The sequence below is a fragment of the Bufo bufo genome, chromosome 2, assembly GCF_905171765.1.
Source record: "Bufo bufo chromosome 2, aBufBuf1.1, whole genome shotgun sequence".
Taxonomy (NCBI): domain Eukaryota; kingdom Metazoa; phylum Chordata; class Amphibia; order Anura; family Bufonidae; genus Bufo; species Bufo bufo.
In genome coordinates this window covers 667,695,796-667,713,709 of record NC_053390.1, presented here as the reverse complement: position 1 = coordinate 667,713,709, position 17,914 = coordinate 667,695,796, and the positions used below count along the sequence as shown (strand labels likewise).

Below are 17,914 nucleotides of genomic sequence, written 5' to 3'. Positions count from 1 at the left end.
ACAATGCGGTTTTCATCATGATGGCAGATTTTTCCAGTGAAACATGGGGGGGGGGGGGAGACAAAAAAACAGGAACTATGTAAAAAATGCATCACTGTACTGATGAAGATTTAATCACACTTCTACTGCTATGTGTGAACTGAATTTTTCTAACTTCATACAGACTTTCATACAAGGAAGGCATCATGCTAAACTAAAGTGGAGCTTTAAGGCAAGGACTACACGGCGACACTGGTCGTGGCCTGGATCGCTGAGTAGTTGTTATCCCATAGAAATGAATGGGATCGCCACGGCTGGATTTTTTTGCGACTGCCTCGGCGATACCATGCATTTCTTTGGGATCACTGCTACTCAGCGATCCAGGCCGTGTAGCCCTAGCCTTACAAGAGCAGCAATGAACCAGACTGAAGGTGAAGTTATTTTTGCACCCAGTAGAGGGGATATAAAAAAAATCCCATAGTTCTAATATACTTACATAATGAATTATCCAGGAAGTTTTCATTAAATGTCACATGAAGCATTACATAACTGACTGCACGCATGGGGCCTGAATACATGTGACTATGTAAGAGGAGTTCTTAATTTTGAGAATTATATATCAAGGCTTGAACTGAACCAAATTTTCAAACCACTTTGCTTGCCAAGCACATATCTCAACATCAGAAGGAAGATGACACCTCCAGTGCCGTTTCTTTCATTAGTTTTAGGGCTCATACACAACCGTACGTATTTTGTGGTCAGCAAAAACCTGGATCCACGAAAAAAACTGATGCCATCCATGTGACGTTCGAGTCAGATCCGTATTTTTTCCGGATCCATTGTAATAATGCTGCAAAACGTACAAGAATAGGACACGTTCTATTTTTTTTTTTGCAGAACAGACTTGAGGACATACGGATACAGAATGCACATAGAGTCATTTTGTGCTTGTTATTTTTATTTTTTTATGAATGGTTCCAGATACGGGCCGCAAAAAAAACTGAATGGACACGGAAAAAAAAAAATGCGTTTGTGTGCATGAGCCCTTATGCTGCCCTAAGACCTTACAGCTCCAGCACATGCCGATGAGTCCTGGTATTCATGAGCACATGGATCTCCCCGCCCCCTGCTGCTGATTGGCAGTTTCTTTCCTAATGCAATCAGAGAGGCGGGATATCATGAATATCAGGACTCATCAGCATGTGCTGGAGCTGTTCAATACAAGATTATAGCCAAACAGCTGGAGCCGTTTTTGATCAGGAGATCTGTCACTAGTTTATGCTGCCCTTAGTTAGGCATCATAAAAGGGGTGACAGATTCCCTTTAAGCCTCAAGTACATGGTTGTATTATGGGTCAGTTTCCTACAGAGCCCCTTTACCGAACCCTCCATATGTCTCTGATTTCATAAAGAGGTTTTTTGTATTATGCCTTAAGGGGGTTTTCCAGGGTATACTTTAAAAAATGGGAGGGAACGAGGCGACAATCTTCTCCCCAACCGCTGCAGCTCTGACGCTGCACCAGTCCCACTGCTCTCCTGGGTACAGACTCAGCAAACAGGAAACAGCTTGGACTGTCGTCTCATCCAGTGATTGGCTGAGCAAAGTCACCGATGTGATCAGTGATTGGCTAAGTGCGAAGTCCAAGCCATTTCCTGTGTGTCAAGACTAGGACCAGGAAGTGAAAAGAAGAGGGATCGCGGAGGTGAGTAATGTTTTATTTTTAACCCATTCTATCCTATTTTTTTTTAAGTATTCCCTGAAATACTCCTTTTAGTATAGAATCCTATTCACACAGTATTTCAATATCATGTTACCACCATCCTAATGCCCACCACCAGGATAACCAATAACCTCAGTAACCGTGAGTGATCATCAGCCCTCACACATGAATGACAGGCGATCAAAGCCTCACAACTTGTGAGAACGAATCTTTACTTTATTGCTGTAATCCCTAAACAAATCTCAACTCGAGCACCATACAGCTTTCATAGTCCCCTGAAACTAAATCAGTCCATTATAAAAATGTATTAGGATGAATCGTCAGCCATTATCCAGTAGACATTACCAATGGGGACGCCCAGGACTGGATACAACAAAGTTTCTCTCGGGAAAAATCTATATGGTTTTTATTTTGTCGTGAGTCGTCCCTGAATACATGAGAGTATTACCTCCTTTCCACACTCTTCCCAATGAGTCTCAGCAGCTGCCCTGCCCTCCATACAGACAACAAGACACAACATGCAGCATAAGGGAAGGCCGGAGCGCTGATAAAGAGTGATTCATAAAGCCAATCCTTCACTGAGCTGCAGCAGATCTCAGATTTCTCAACCACTTCATACATGGTGCAATGCAAAACCCAATTCGCAGGTTTGGGGTGTTTTGGCGACTACGTTTTTTACCAGAATCCCATTTTGCAGTAAATGACAATGTAGTATTTAGTGCCAGTGGCGTTCTGTGGTGCGTTAACTACCATTTTTCCTATGCAAGAAACACCCAACCAGTGTGAACCTTGCGTTCACATCACCTTCAACCCCTACCTTCTATTTCTATGTTCAATGCCAAAAGGTGTGTCCTCTCTGCATTCTTGTGGGCATTATTACTGAGTAGTGTTATCAAGTAAACATTTCATTATGGAAGACCATGTATGCATGCACACGACCGTGATTTTGGTCCGCGTCCAATCTGCATTTTTTGCACATCAGATGTGGACCCATTCGTCATGTCCTATTCGTGTCCGTTTTGCAGACAAGGATAGTACATTTGTGAAGGAGTGAAAAAAATAATAATAATAAATGGTGACAGGCGTCTGTTTTGCGGGCTGCAAAAAAGTCTACGGCTGGGAGCATGAGCCCATAGTCTGCACACCTCTGGGACATACGTTCTGCGGACTGCTACCGATACTTCCAACAAACGTGATGGCCAAACATGGTGAGAAGCTGACCTTTACTAAATTCACACTCCGGCATTCATATCTAAATACATGCATGGGCTGAAGCTAAGCACTGAGAAGAAAAAGCAGTCAAGAGACTAACACTTCTAGACATTCAGCTTGAGCGGGCAGACATCCATTTCCAGCGTGCCTGGCTTCCAGAAAGCAGCATGCAGACCAGCGGGGCACTGGCAATCTTACATTGGAGCTGCACACTGCCCGTTTCAGCCGCACCCCTACACTGTGAGCAACTCCAAAATGTGAAGTTATGACCGGAATCTGCCTGTGAAGACAGGGATGTCAAATTCTCAAATCACGGACTGCAACCTCTGGCACTCCAGCTGTGGTGAATCTACAACTCCTGGCATCAGGGGCGTAACTACCATAGCGGCAGACCATGCGACTGCAATGGGGCCCAGGGCAAGAGGGGGCCCAGTCTTAGTTGGGATCATCTCCTCTTCTACTGTGGGTGAAAACTTGGTCAGGATTCTACCCTCCAAAGAAACACATTTTAGCAAACGAGGCAGTAGAAAAAATGGCCCAAGGGTCATTGAAAGAGGTTTAGGCGGAAACCCTTCTGTCCTGTGTGGGGGGCCTGGTTTGATCCTTGCTATGGGGCACTTACTTCTCTATGTACGCCACTGCCTGGCATGCTCTATTCACTTCTTGGAGAGATCCAAAAACAGCCAAGCTACATGCTGGGAGTCATAGTTTCACCACAGCTGAGGTGCCAGAGGTTGCTGATCCCAGGCCTAGCAGGATGCATCGGTGGACTATAACAATTCCTATTTCTAAGTCATTTTTTTATTGTCTTTTTTTTCCACTTCAGGTGAAAATGCCCTTTAGCACCCAATTTAGCTTAAGCTTCACATGGATTTAGTATGACGAGGTCTTTGCTCCAGGTGCAACGTTTATAAAGATACTGTGCACTGCCAAGAGGTCAAGGATCAGCAATATGGCTGCTCCAGGGTGAACTGAACTTACAGTACGGACCAAAAGTTTGGACACACCTTCTCATTCAAAGAGTTTTCTTTATTTTCATGACTATGAAGGCATCAAAACTATGAATTAACACATGTGGAATTATATACATAACAAACAAGTGTGAAACAACTGAAAATATGTCATATTCTAGGTTCTTCAAGGTAGCCACCTTTTGCTTTGATTACTGCTTTGCACACTCTTGGCATTCTCTTGATGAGCTTCAAGAGCTAGTCCCCTGAAATGGTCTTCCAACAGTCTTGAAGGAGTTCCCAGAGATGCTTAGCACTTGTTGGCCCTTTTGCCTTCACTCTGCGGTCTAGCTCACCCCAAACCATCTCGATTGGGTTTCAAAGTTTTCCCAATTTTTCGGCTGACTGACTGACCTTCATTTCTTAAAGTAATGATGGCCACTCGTTTTTCTTTACTTAGAATTGGTATTATGGCAAGAAAAAAGCAGCTAAGTAAAGAAAAACGAGTGGCCATCATTACTTTAAGAAATGAAGGTCAGTCAGTCAGCCGAAAAATTGGGAAAACTTTGAAAGTAAGGGCTATTTGACCATGAGGGAGAGTGATGGGGTTTCTGCGCCAGATGACCTGGCCTCCACAGTCACCGGACCTGAACTAAATCGAGATGGTTTGGGGTGAGCTGGACCGCAGAGTGAAGGCAAAAGGGCCAACAAGTGCTAAGCATCTCTGGGAACTCCTTCAAGACTGTTGGAAGACCATTTCAGGGGACTACCTCTTGAAGCTCATCAAGAGAATGCCAAGAGTGTGCAAAGCAGTAATCAAAGCAAAAGGTGGCTACTTTGAAGAACCTAGAATATGACATATTTTCAGTTGTTTCACACTTGTTTGTTATGTATATAATTCCACATGTGTTAATTCATAGTTTTGATGCCTTCAGTGTGAATCTACAATTTTCATAGTCATGAAAATAAAGAAAACTCTTTGAATGAGAAGGTGTGTCCAAACTTTTGGTCTGTACTGTATGTACACACTTACTGCATGAAAATCTGCACCAAACTTACGTCTTAACCCTTTGTAATGGCGAGGGGTGAAATCTGTACCATTCTGCAGCAGAGGATTTTAAAAAACTGCAAAAATCCCTCATAAATGCAACTTTAGTCTGCAATGTGTGAATGACGTTTTGAAAAGCCCATTCATAGTGTAAAGAATCCAAATCTGACAAAAAAAATCCCTTTTATCCCTTGATATTTACCAAAAAGACACGATGGTAAAAGCTTATGAAATCCGTTCCACATGAGACACATACACAATGACAGACATAACCCGTGACCATAGCTACCTGCATAATAAACACCTACCCGTGTATATGCTCAACGGCTGCTGAGTATTTCATTAACCGCTAAAGAACAGTCCAAATGAAGGCACAAAAAAAGGTTTTCCACTGGTGCAAGCCTAATTCAGATCCCAGGATCAGTTACGTCCACAGAGAAGTCACACAATGATGGTGGGGGTCCTGCCTGAAAGCTTCCCAAAACAAGTTCTCAAAGTTCTTGTAGTGGAACCGGTTTATTCAGAGGACACTACCCTCAGATGATTTCCATGTGGAGAGCTAAAAAGAGGAAATATCTGACAAAACGCAATCCAAACCCTTTCCTTCATAAGTGTCCAAGCTGGATCCCAGGGAAGGAGGCATGGCAAGCAGAGCAGAGGGAAGCAGCAGCCAAGTCTCCCAGAGATGACGTATCCGGGATCATGGAAGTGGTTACTGGATTCTCCTTACTTTCTGCAGGGCGTTGCTGAGCGGCAGTGTAACACAGAAGCCACTACTGGAAGTGCTGTCACTGCTGCTCCCTTCTCCAGGGCCTCCCATTGCACATTCCTCTTCTGAACGTCAGCCACAGTCCGGAATGTCACTTCTCAGGCCTGGAATGTAAACCTCTTCATCTCCAGTGTTAATGAAAGCTGTGTGCCCCCAGCCCCCGCTCCTCGCAGCAATGGTGGGAAGGAGGAGGAGGAGGGGAGAATCCACTTAGCACCTCTTGTCTGGGTGGGACCTGGGAGTCATGAGCTGTTCACACACCTGTGGCAGGAGGTGTTACTGGAGCTGCTACACTCCCAGCATTTTATAGCACTGCTCCACCATCACAAGCTAGAAAATGCAGGTCCAAAGTAATACAATATGGCCAAAAGCCAAACAGGGATTCCACCTGCTGACAAGTGTCTGACCAGAATGACGCTGCGGATGGAACCTGTTTAGGTCTCATATTAAGGGCTCATGCACACGACCGTATGTATTTTGCAGTCCGCAAAAAAATACGAATGACATCCGTGTGCATTCCGTATTTTTCGGAACGAAACAGCTGGCCCATCATATAACAAAACTATCCTTGTCCGTAATGCGGACAATAAAGCTCCATTCACACGTCCGCAATTCTGTTCCGCATTTTGCGGAACGGAATTGCGGACCCATTAATTTCTATGGGGCCGCACGATGTGCTGCCCGGATCTGGAAATGCGGACCCGCAATTCCGTTCCCGGAAAAAAATAGAACATGTCCTATTCTTGTCTGCAATTGCGGACAAGATTAGGCATTTTCTATTAAGTGCCGGATCCGCAAAACACACACGTACGTGTGAATGGACCCTAATAGGACATGTTCTATTTTTTTGCAGAACGGAAATATGGACATACGGAAACGGAATGCACACGGAGTAACTTTAGGTTTGTTTTTTTTGCGGACCTATTGAAATGAACGGTTCCACATATGGTCCGCAAAAAAAAAAACGGAACGGACACGGAAAGAAAATACATTTGTGTGCATGAGCCCTGAGGGTTCATGCACACGACCGTGGTTATTGTCTGCATCTGATCTGCTTTTTTTGCGGGTTGGATGCGGACCCATTCACTTTAAATTTGGCCACAAAAAAATGCAGATAACAGACCATGTGCTGTCCACATCCGTATGTCCAGTCTGCAGCACCTGCCAAAAATTAGAACATGTCCTATTCTTGTCCGTTTTTAGAGGGCAGGACGTTTCACGGCCGGTATCAGTGTGTTGCAGATCTGTGATTTGCGGTCCTAAGGCCTCTTCCACACTTCGGTGAACCAACGGTGAATTTAATATACCGTATGTTAGTTCACATATCACATGAAGTCTACTCTGGGACCACCGTCAGGAGAAGCTCTGGATGTTCATTTTCAGCTGAGCAGCGCCCTTGGTATACGGATGACACGAGGAGCGCAAAAAACGGACCAAACACTGATTCTTCATGGATGAAACACAGAAGGACACAGAAATTTGAACGAGGCCTAAGGTGAACCTCCCGGAGCATACGCCAAACGACAGCAGATGCAAATGCGTGCCTGTGACAGACATGGCAAAATGCAAATATCACTGCATATTTTCTGCACGCAAATATGTAACCTTTACACCACGTGCGGCTGTACCCTGAGGGCACCTAAAACTGGCATGTGTTACTTGCAGTTTTTGTTGAGAAACTGCCACAGCTCTCACCCATGCGTTGCAAAGCGTGAAATCCGTAGACTAAAAGCCGGTCAGTTTCCACATAGATAAAAGAAAGTGTAGATGAGGTCTGTCTAATCTCATACACTTTGCTGGTACAGTATAAAGCCTCATGCACACATCCGTGGAACACGGACCGTGAGATACCGGCCTGGATTCCTGCAGAGTGCAGGAGCGCACGGCGTCATTGGCTGCTATGACGCTGTGCGCCCGCTGCTGTACAGTAATACACTTGTATTATCTATTGTATTACTGTACAGCGGCGGCGGCACGAAGCGCACGGCGTCATGGCAACCAATGACGCCATGTGCTCCTGCACTCAGCAGGAATCCAGGCCGGTATTTCACGGTCCGTGTTCCACAGACGTGTGCATGAGGCTTTATATTGCGTTTTTTCCACACAAATTTGTGCATAATTCGCAACGTCTGCAGGTGACCTTTGTAAATTTCACACAAGAGTATTTAGTGCAGGAAATACACTCAGTGTCAGAGGTATTTACCGTCCGTAATGCTGCTCCTATGACATGGACCCACAGCATTAGGCTACATGCACACGACCGTATGTGTTTTGTGGTCCGCAAAAAAAAAAAAGGAAAAACTGATGACTTCCTTATGCCATCATTTTTTTTTTTTTTTTTTTGCAGATCCATTGTAACAATGACTAAAGCGAATAAGAATAGTACATGTTCTATTTTTTTTGCGGGGCTACGGAACAGACATACGGATGCGGACTGCACACGGTGTGCTGTCTGCACTTTTCATGGACCCATTGAAATGAATGGGTCTGCATCCTATCCGCAAATAAAAAAAAACAAAAAACGAAACGGACACTTAAACAAAATACGTTTGTGTGCATGAGGCCTTATAATGATTTATAATGCTGTGTGTTCCTGCCTGACCTCATCATAATACTGAGCTCCATGTCATAAGAGCAGCATTCATGACGGCGATACCTCGGACACACTGAATGGGCTACACTACTAATTACACTGAATGTGAAATTGGCCTTAGGCTGGTTTCACACGCACGAGTTTAATGCGTACAACTTGCAGCGTGCGTCTTCAAGAGCTCCCGTCCTCGATAGGATCGCATAGCATTATATTGGATTTCTGATGCCATGTAACCCTTAAGAGTTCTGGAATGTAATGAAGAACACTGACAATGTGTTATTGTATACATCCGGCATAGCCCATAGGGCCGGTGCACAATTAGACTATAAAGGGCCTCGACGGGCAGCCAGATGGTGTTTCTGGCATGTGTGCTGGGATTTGGCCGGACAAAAACCGGTGCTTGGACTAGTTTCTGTCGAAATCGTCCAGATCCCATTATAGTTAATGGAGTCTGGCGGTGAATGGCAATATCAGGCTATTCTGGGTACGGTTAACTCCAGCAGGCTGTTCCTCTGCCGGATACCAGAACGCATATGCAAAACTAGTCTCACCTACTGTGATCAAACTGTATGCAAATTCAATGCCATGCCCACTTTCCCTGGCACATGACATGTTGGCCTGAACGCCACTTCTTTTTAATGCAGCTGCACAATTGCATTGATAGAGATGACCCATGCAGCACACATTTTCTATAAGTTAAAGGGGCCCTGGCTCTCCTCCATGCATGTGCGATACTTCATCACCATTTACATATAAGACATGATTCTTTATGGCACTGGAGGGACCATACTGGAGGGACGCACTGTATTGACATTACCAAGTGTGCTGTGATATCGGTAATCTTCACTTCTTACCATGCGTCTACTGATTTACTGCACCCTGGCTCTTAAAGGGACCGCGCACCCCAGATACTGACAACCAAGCACATCTCTCCATTAGACCTGCTGCAGCTTACTGCCCGCCATAAGCATCTCTACCCATTACACTCCCTTCTATCTGATACCAGAACATGCCAGGACAAGGCCAGCCGTGCCCTATACACCCCAGGCCTGTCTGTGCACTGTATAGCTTATTTGAAGCAGCGCAGGCTAAGCACCCAAATATATGCTGAATGGCTTCCAGCAGCCCTATTGTCACTTGTATTACTGCTCCAGGCCGGCTCCCTGCAGTGCCTTTCAATGCGCCCATGTCCAGACACTGCTGTATGCAGGTTTCCCTCTTTCTATTATATGACCCCGGGGTCACAGTGTCCGTTTCCCAAATGCCCCAGAAAAAGCTGCCGGCGTATACATCAAACATATCCACTGAATAGTGTATTTTTGGCTTTCATTTGGGTGAGGGCTCATGCACACAAATGTACTTTTATTCCCCCTAGCCTCTATCTGCAGCACTTACCAATGACCAGGACATACCAGTATAATCCCAGCTCTTAGTTGGAGTTCCACTGTGTGACCTATAGAGGACCTGTCGCCCCTCCTGACATGTCTGGCTTAGTAACTACTTGCATCCCCTGTAATAGCAAGTCTTGAACATCTATTCTTCTGCCTCTACGTTGTACCATTCCTCTATTATAACTACAGGTAGTTTATGAATGAATTGCCAACAATCTGCAATACGGGTCCAGAAGGAGTCACCACTTGGGGGAGTGGCCCTGCACGGGCTGACACTGACAACACTGATTGGATAGTGTCAGACTGTGCAGGGACACCCCCCCAACTGATAGCACCCATCTGGACTTTTATTGCAGACAGATGGCAATTCAATCATAAACTTCTAATCGGAATAATAGAGGGATGACAACAGAGTTATATGAAAAAATGCTCCAGGATAGTTATTACACGAGGAATGCAAGTAGTTACAAAACCAGACATGACAAGCCCCCTTTAAATGGGAGCTTAGTCTTAAAGGGGTTGTCAACTTCGGAAATCCCAGCAATGAAACATCCACTAGACTCTGTTCCTCGCAATCCTTAAAGGTACATATACACACGGCAGACAAGTGTCAGAAATGTCTGCACCGTTCAATTCATTTCAATGAGGTTGCGGACAAAACATTCCTAATCAGATGAATGAAGTGGATTTTAGAGTGGAAAATCTGCAGCAAATCTGCCTGATGTGAATATATCCTAAGGCTACCAGTACACAACGCTGGAAAAACGCAGCGTAATACAGTCCCAGCTAAGAGTATGGGACGAGACAAACCTCATGTACACTTTGCTTCTGAAATCCGCAGCATGTCACCTCTTTGTGCAGTTCTTTTGCGTGAGACATGCTGCAAAACCACATCAAATCTGCACCAAATACCACAAGTAACACATCTGGGTTGTAGTGCGGATCTGGTGCAGAAAAGCACAGAAATTCGTACAAGCCGTCAGCCTCGTTCCCATCTCTGTCATGCTGCTCCGGCAGAGAACAGCGTGCCGGATTTCGACGGATATAGCATTGCCAGATTCTCTAGTTCACCACCGGATCCCCACTGACTGTAAAGAGGTCCGGTGGTGATCCGTCCACTTTCTGGGTTTTGGACTGAGAAAACCGGTGCATGCCGGCATTGACATGATTATTGGGCTTGAGCGAATCGATCATAGATCCAAAGTCGATTCAGTCAAACACTTCCCTTTAATGCTGTCCACAGACCGTTCTCCGTACAGCATTAGAATGCACTGCCTCCGTGGTGGCAAAATTCGTTTCACCCGAAGTTGCGCGAGATTTCGGTGAATGAATTCTGTATTCATTTCTACATCTTTAAAAACATTTCAAATTCGATATCCAAGTTGGGTTTGGAACCAGCTGGTACCTCACTACCAAACCCGACTTCGGATTGCTAATTTTAATAGTTTTTAAAAATGCAGAAACGAATACCGAATTCACCAAAGTCTTGTGCTACTTTAGGCGAAACAAGGCAGCATTTAAATGAAGTGCTCTATGATCCGAAGCTCAATTCGCTCAACACTAACTGTTATATTCAGTACACGGTTTAGGCTCCATTCACATGTCCGCAAAATGGGTCCGCATCCTTTCCGCAATTTTGCGGAAAGGGTGCGGACCCATTCATTCTCTATGGGGACGGAATGGATGCGGACAGCACACAGTGTGCTGTCTGCAGCCGCAATTGCGGAGCGCGGCCCCGATCTTTGGGTCCGCAGCTCCGCAAAAAGATAGAGCATGTACTATTCTTGTCCGCAGCTTGCGGACAAGAATAGGCATTTCTATGGGGTGGAAGAGCTGGTGTGTTGCGGGTCCGCAATTTGCGGGTCCGCAACACACCACGGACGTGTGAATGTAGCCTTAGGCTTAGTTCACATCTGCCTTATGAATTCTATTTTTCTGTTCCGTATTTCAGATAAGTCGCACAATAAGCACAAAGCCGGGTTCTGTCACGGTGTCCGTTATTCAATCTGTGATGGAGGCTCCTGACACTTGTGAACACAGCCTTACACGATGATACAAATAATGTACCTTTTCAGACCAGGCTGATCAGCAGGGGGGGGGGGGGGGGGGGGGGGAGGCTTCTCCAAACACGTATTGTATGGGCCTGTTCGGCACTAGCTGCCTATTTGAATGGCATGTAAATACGAGGCATAATGGCCAGGTAACAATGACAATGTAGGAGGGGGTTCAGTCAACAGAGCGTCAGCTTATCAGTCATTAGCCCAAGTATGTGCCTCCGTGTGATTGGGGAGGTGGCCCCACAACAACACTGTCATTTCACTTCAATGGGGATCATGAATGAACAATGTCATTCCCATGCACAGGAGAACATATTAGTTGCCGATTTTCTCACAGCCTCTGAGTAATGACAGACAAGGCTTTCCTTTCTGAGCCTAAAATATCAGGGGTCTGCTCCACCAGCAATGCCCTGCTATATGGCTTTATAAAGGGGACCGCTCTGTACGGGAGCCTGTACTCTACCTGTGCTGAGGAAGGCACGTAAAACTATGCTCTACGCCAGTCTTCTAGAGTACACACATTTTGACGAATTTGCAACTTTCTCGTTTTTTCATCACCCTCACCACCCTTCTTAAAATTGGGCTGGGAATGGACGGTAGGGGGCAGGCCATGGGAGGGTGCTCCACGGCCCAACTCATTTAACAACACGTGCGCCAGAAAACTGGGAACACATTACACCAGTAGATTTCAGTTCTGCACAGTCAGCAGAAGATGTGACACATTTGCATATGCTTCTGAGGCTACTTTCACACTGGCGTTTTGAATTCCGTTTGTGAGATCCGTTTCAGGGCTCTCACAAACGGTTCAGAACGGATCAGTTCAGCCCCAATGCATTCTGAATGGATAAGGATCCGTTCAGAATGCCTCAGTTTGCCTCCGTTACGCCTCCATTCCGTTCTGGATGCGGACACCAAAACGCTGCCTGCAGTGTTTTGGTGTCCGTCTGACGATGCGGAACCAAATGGATCCGTCCTGACTTACAATGTAATTCAATGGGAGCGGATGCGTTTTCACTGACACAATATGGTGCAATTGAAAACGGATCCGTCCCCCATTAACTCCTTAAGGACACAGCCTTATTTCACCTTAAGGACCAGGCCATTTTTTGCAAATCTGACCAATGTCACTTTAAGTGGTGATAACTTTAAAACTCTGACTTATTCAGGCCATTCTGAGATTGTTTTTTCGTCACATATTGTACTTCATGACACTGGTAAAATAAAGTTAAAAAAAATCATTTTTATTTATAAAAAAATACCAAATTTAGCAAAAATTTGTAAAAAATTGCAAATTTCCAAGTTTCAAATTCTCTACTTCTATAATACATAGTAATACCTCCAAAAATAGTTATTACTTTACATTCCCCATATGTCTACTTCATGTTTGGATCATTTTGGGAATGATATTTTATTTTTTGGGGATGTTACAAGGCTTAGAAGTCTAGAAGCAAATCTTGAAATCTTTCAGAAATTTTCAAAAACCCAACTTTTAGGGACCAGTTCAGGTCTGAAGTCACTTTGTGAGGCTTACATAATAGAAACCAACCAAAAATTACCCCATTCTAGAAACTAGACCCCTCAAGGTATTCAAAACTGATTTTACAAACTTTGTTAACCCTTTAGGTGTTCCACAAGAATTAATGGAAAATAGAGATACAATTTCAAAATTTCACTTTTTTGGCAGATTTTCCATCTAAATAAAAAAAAAATTCAGTTACAAAGCAAGGGTTAACAGCCAAACCAAACTCAATATTTATGGCTCTGATTCTGTAGTTTACAGAAACACCCCATATGTGGTCGTAAACAACTGTACGGGCACACGGCAGGGCGCAGAAGGAAAGGAATGCCATACGGTTTTTGGAAGGCAAATTTTGCTGGACTGTTTTTTTTTACACCATGTCCCATTTGAAGTCCCCCTGATGCAACCCTAGAGTAGAAACTCCATAAAAGTGACCCCATCTAAGAAACTACACCCCTCAAGGTATTCAAAACAGATTTTTCAAACGTCGTTGACCCTTTAGGTGTTGGCAAATGGAGATGACATTTCAGAATTTCAATTTTTTGGCAAATTTTCCATTTTAATCCATTTTTTCCAGTAACAAAGCAAGGATTAACTGCCAAACAAAACTCAATATTTATGGCCCTGAATCTGTAGTTTACAGAAACACCCCATATGTGGTCGTAAACTGCTGTACGGGCACACGGCAGCTCGCAGAAGGAAAGGAATGCCATACGGTTTTTGGAAGGCAGGTTTTGCTGGACTGGTTTTTTTGACACCATGTCCCATTTGAAGCCCCCCTGATGCACCCCTAGAGTACTAGAGTAGAAACTCCAAAAAAGTGACCCTTTAGAAACTACGGGATAGGGTGGAAGTTTTGTTGGCACTAGTTTAGGGTACATATGATTTTTGGTTGCTCTATATTACACTTTTTGTGAGGCAAGATAACAAGAAATAGCTGTTTTGGCACAGCCTGTTTAATCGATAGCAACTGCTAACTAATCACCACTGCTGCAGTTATAGTGTATAAAAAAAATAAAAAAATAGAAAAGGAAGCACCATCTCGAAGTTCAGAGAGAGTTTTAACTAGTAGGTTAGATAATTATTGCCAAAAAATTCATTTTAGTATTATCACAAATAATAAAAGTTATATTTTAAATCAATACAAAATACTACATAAATGCACATGTCAAGAGCAGGCAATCAGTAGTCTACGACTAAATGTATATACGATATTAAGTGCCTCTACATGTGCAGGGTATATATGAATGTAATATATGTTTATAGAGCCGCTCGATACGGACGCGGCGATACCTTATATGTATACTTTTTTTTCCCCTATTTTTTACCATTTATTTATTTTTTTACTTTATTTGGGGAAAATGATGTTTTTGTTTATTTTACTTGAAATTAATTTTTGGGGGGGAAAACTTTATTTTTTAAACTTTTTTTTCACTTACTTTTTTTTCCCACTTTGGGACTTGAACTTTTGGGGGTCTAATCCTTTACAATGCATTCCAATACTTCTGTATTGGAATGCATTGGTTGTATGAGTAATACTGTGTGTATTACTCATACAGCTTCCGGCCTGTGAGATCCAGGGGGCTGGATCTCACAGGCTCGTCACCGGAAGGCAGCGCAATGCCTTTTTTAGACATCACGCTGCCTTCCATGCCATCGGGTCCCCCCCCACAGCCGCATGGGGACCCGATGGCACCGCCACACGCCACCACCGCAACTTAGAAAAGCCGCAAACCGCAGGTCTGAATTGACCTGCGGTTTGCGGCGATCGCCGACATGGGGGGGTCACGGGACCCCCCGGGCATTTAGCCAAAGTGGCTGCTCAATGATTTGAGCAGGCACCGGCTTCCGATCACCGCCCGCTGCGCGGCGGTGATCAGAAATACACAGGGCGTACAGGTACGCCCTGTGTCCTTAAGTACCAGGACATAAGGGCGTACCTGTACGCCCTGTGTCCTGAAGAGGTTACATTTCAATGTAAGTCAGGATGGATCCGTTTTGGCTTTGTTCTTCATAATGCAAACAGATCTGTTCTGAACGGATACAATCGTTTGCATTATAGGTGCGAATCTGTCTGTGCAGATACCAGACGGATCCGCACCTAACGCAGGTGTGACAGTAGCCTTAAAGGGGTTCTCTGGGAATTATGAAAGTGAAAATACTTAATTACTTTATTATAACTATATTCCCAAATACCATTCATTAGTTATGATTATTACAAAATATCATTTTATTTGGAAAGCAATCAGGTGCAATAAAATGGCCGCGGTCCTATTAGTCCATACAAAACCTGTCCTAATTACAAAGAAGGACAAGTTAAAGAGCTGCACCATCTTCCTCTCTTGCTTGTCAGGGAATATGGTCCTAAATACGGTTTAATATGATCTTCAGCTGAATGTCTGTAGGAATGGCGTTCATGAGGAGACATGAAGTACAGAGAGGACGTGGAGGTGTACTAATGAGCAGCTGCACTTGTATGCAGTCTCCATTACCACAGCCTGTCCTGTCCATCCTCTCTGTACTTTATGTCTCCTCATGAACTCCATTCCTACAGAGATTCAGCTGAAGATTTAATCATCTGTATTCAGGATCATAATCCCTGACAAGTAGAGCAGAGAGGAGGATGAGGCAGCTCTTTACCTCAGTGTTGTGAAGTAACTTGTCCTGCTGTGTGATTAGGACAGGCTTTGTGTGTACTAATAGGACGGCGGCCATTTTATTTCTCCTAATGATTGTTTCCTAGAGAAAACAAGCCTTTATAATTAATGAAATGTAATTGGAAATATATTTATAATAAAGTAATATTTAAATATTTTCATTTTCTTTATTCCCAGAGAATCCATTTACTAAACTGGTTGAATCTTTCTCCAGTGGGCAATTTAATAAGACAAGCATGTGAAATGCTGGTCTTAGTAAATGACCCCCTATGTTTTCATAGATAGACCAATTTAACAAAGAATAAAGAGGGAATTTATAAAACTGTCAATAATAATTTGCAGTATGGAAGCACAGCATTTCAGGTGCCGCCATATGATGGCAGTCTATTCTGCTGTGGACTGTAGAATTTGCTGTGTGCCATATAAGATGTTTCCTCTGCTTGTCAATGGGATTTCTGCACCCAATTACAGAACAACAATTGCACCGTGAACTTATATTTAATAGAAGAACATGTGGTTGTCAGAATTTGGCATGAGCTACCAAATGTGTTCAGAAAAATGAAATCCTGAGATAAACATCCCAGTTCTGTTCCCTTCCTGCCACAGCAGTACAGAGGCTTCTTACTGGGAATATGTCACGCACATGCTGCACGTACATGGCCACCACATACCAGATTCATGAGCTCAACTGCTGTCTGACAGCTGCTCATTATCAATTCACATCTCTGTAGCAGCCCTTCAAGTGCATAGAGGGGAAGCATGGCTGGTATGGCTTTCTACCACCAAGGTCAATCTGCCGAAACCCTATCATATCCACAAAACCAGCATGCAAGATCATTTATACAATGTATCTTTTGTTTATTATATAATATTGGATTATGTGGATATGTCAGAAATAAATGGTATTCTAAGGTGAGCCTGCCCTTTAAGGCCCCATTCACACATCCATATTTTTGGTCTGATGAGGACCTATTCATTTCAATGGGGCTGCAAAAGATACAGACAGCACACCGTCCTGCAAAAGAACATGTCCTATTCTTGGCCATTTGCAGACAAGAACAGGCATTTTTACAATGTGTATGCGAAAAGAAAAGAAAAAACACAACACAGACATCACATCAGTATTTTTTGCAGACTGCAAAATACATATGGTCGTGTGAATGCACCTTAAGTGACATGTTTGCTTCCCTTTATTTAAGGTAAGCAATTAAAGGAGCATTCCAGTACAAAAAAGTGATCCTACAATTGGGTGGGTGTATATATATTTCCTATATATATATAAAATGTATATTGACCAATCCCACTCCTCTGCACTTCCAACAGGGCTGGAGTCCCCGCTGTTCTCCACACCGCAGGAAATTGCTGGAATGCTTAGCTAGCCAATCACTGGCTGAGGTGGGTCATTGTTGTAGCCAGTAATTGGCTGTGACTGCTGGTCAGCCATTTTCAATTGTGTCAAGGCAAGAATAGGAGGTGGAGTTTAGCGGGGACCCAGGTACCACTGGATCAAAAGGGCAGAGAGATTGGCGAGGTGAGTATAAGTACTTTTTTACAGCATGTGCAGTCCATGGGAGCACTTTTTCTTGTGCTGGAATACCCCTGTAAAATAAATATATAAATATATATACACACACACACACACACATACATACACACACACACACACACATACATACACATATAAATATAATGTACCCATCACAAATGTATACATCGCTAATTTCTGTAAGGGGCCGTGCAATCTTTTTAAAGCTGAATTTGGCACAGATTTTGCACCAAACTCCACACTGCTGTTCATGAGGCTGTGGTTTACTGAGGTGTCCTTTTGGCAAGCCTGTGGCCATAAACTGGCAGTTCTTGGTACAAAATCCGGCCAAATTCCTAAAAAAAAAAAAATACAGTGTGAACTGCTGCTTGGATTGAAGATTTAGCTCATACATTTTTATCATATGTCAGTCCATTCTATTAGTTTGTTTCTTCTTTGTTGCCCTTCACTAGTTCTTCAGTGTTTCAGGTTCA

General features: G+C 43.8%; 1 protein-coding gene across 15 annotated transcripts in view; it reads right to left on the bottom strand.

Moving 5' to 3' along the window:
- The window catches only part of RAPGEF2 (Rap guanine nucleotide exchange factor 2), a 245,467-nt gene that overhangs the window by 98,036 nt on the left and 129,517 nt on the right, over nt 1–17,914 (bottom strand). Inside the window, exon 1 of one of the 15 annotated variants that reach the window (XM_040418619.1) lies at nt 5,218–5,861. The exons of 13 other annotated variants lie outside the window; for them this stretch is intronic. In XM_040418619.1, the coding sequence (XP_040274553.1) occupies nt 5,218–5,252 (35 nt within the window). In that variant the 5' untranslated portion in view covers nt 5,253–5,861. Of the gene's footprint in view, nt 1–5,198; nt 5,862–17,914 lie in introns of those variants that run through there. One more of the 15 variants, XM_040418620.1, reaches the window with a different exon arrangement.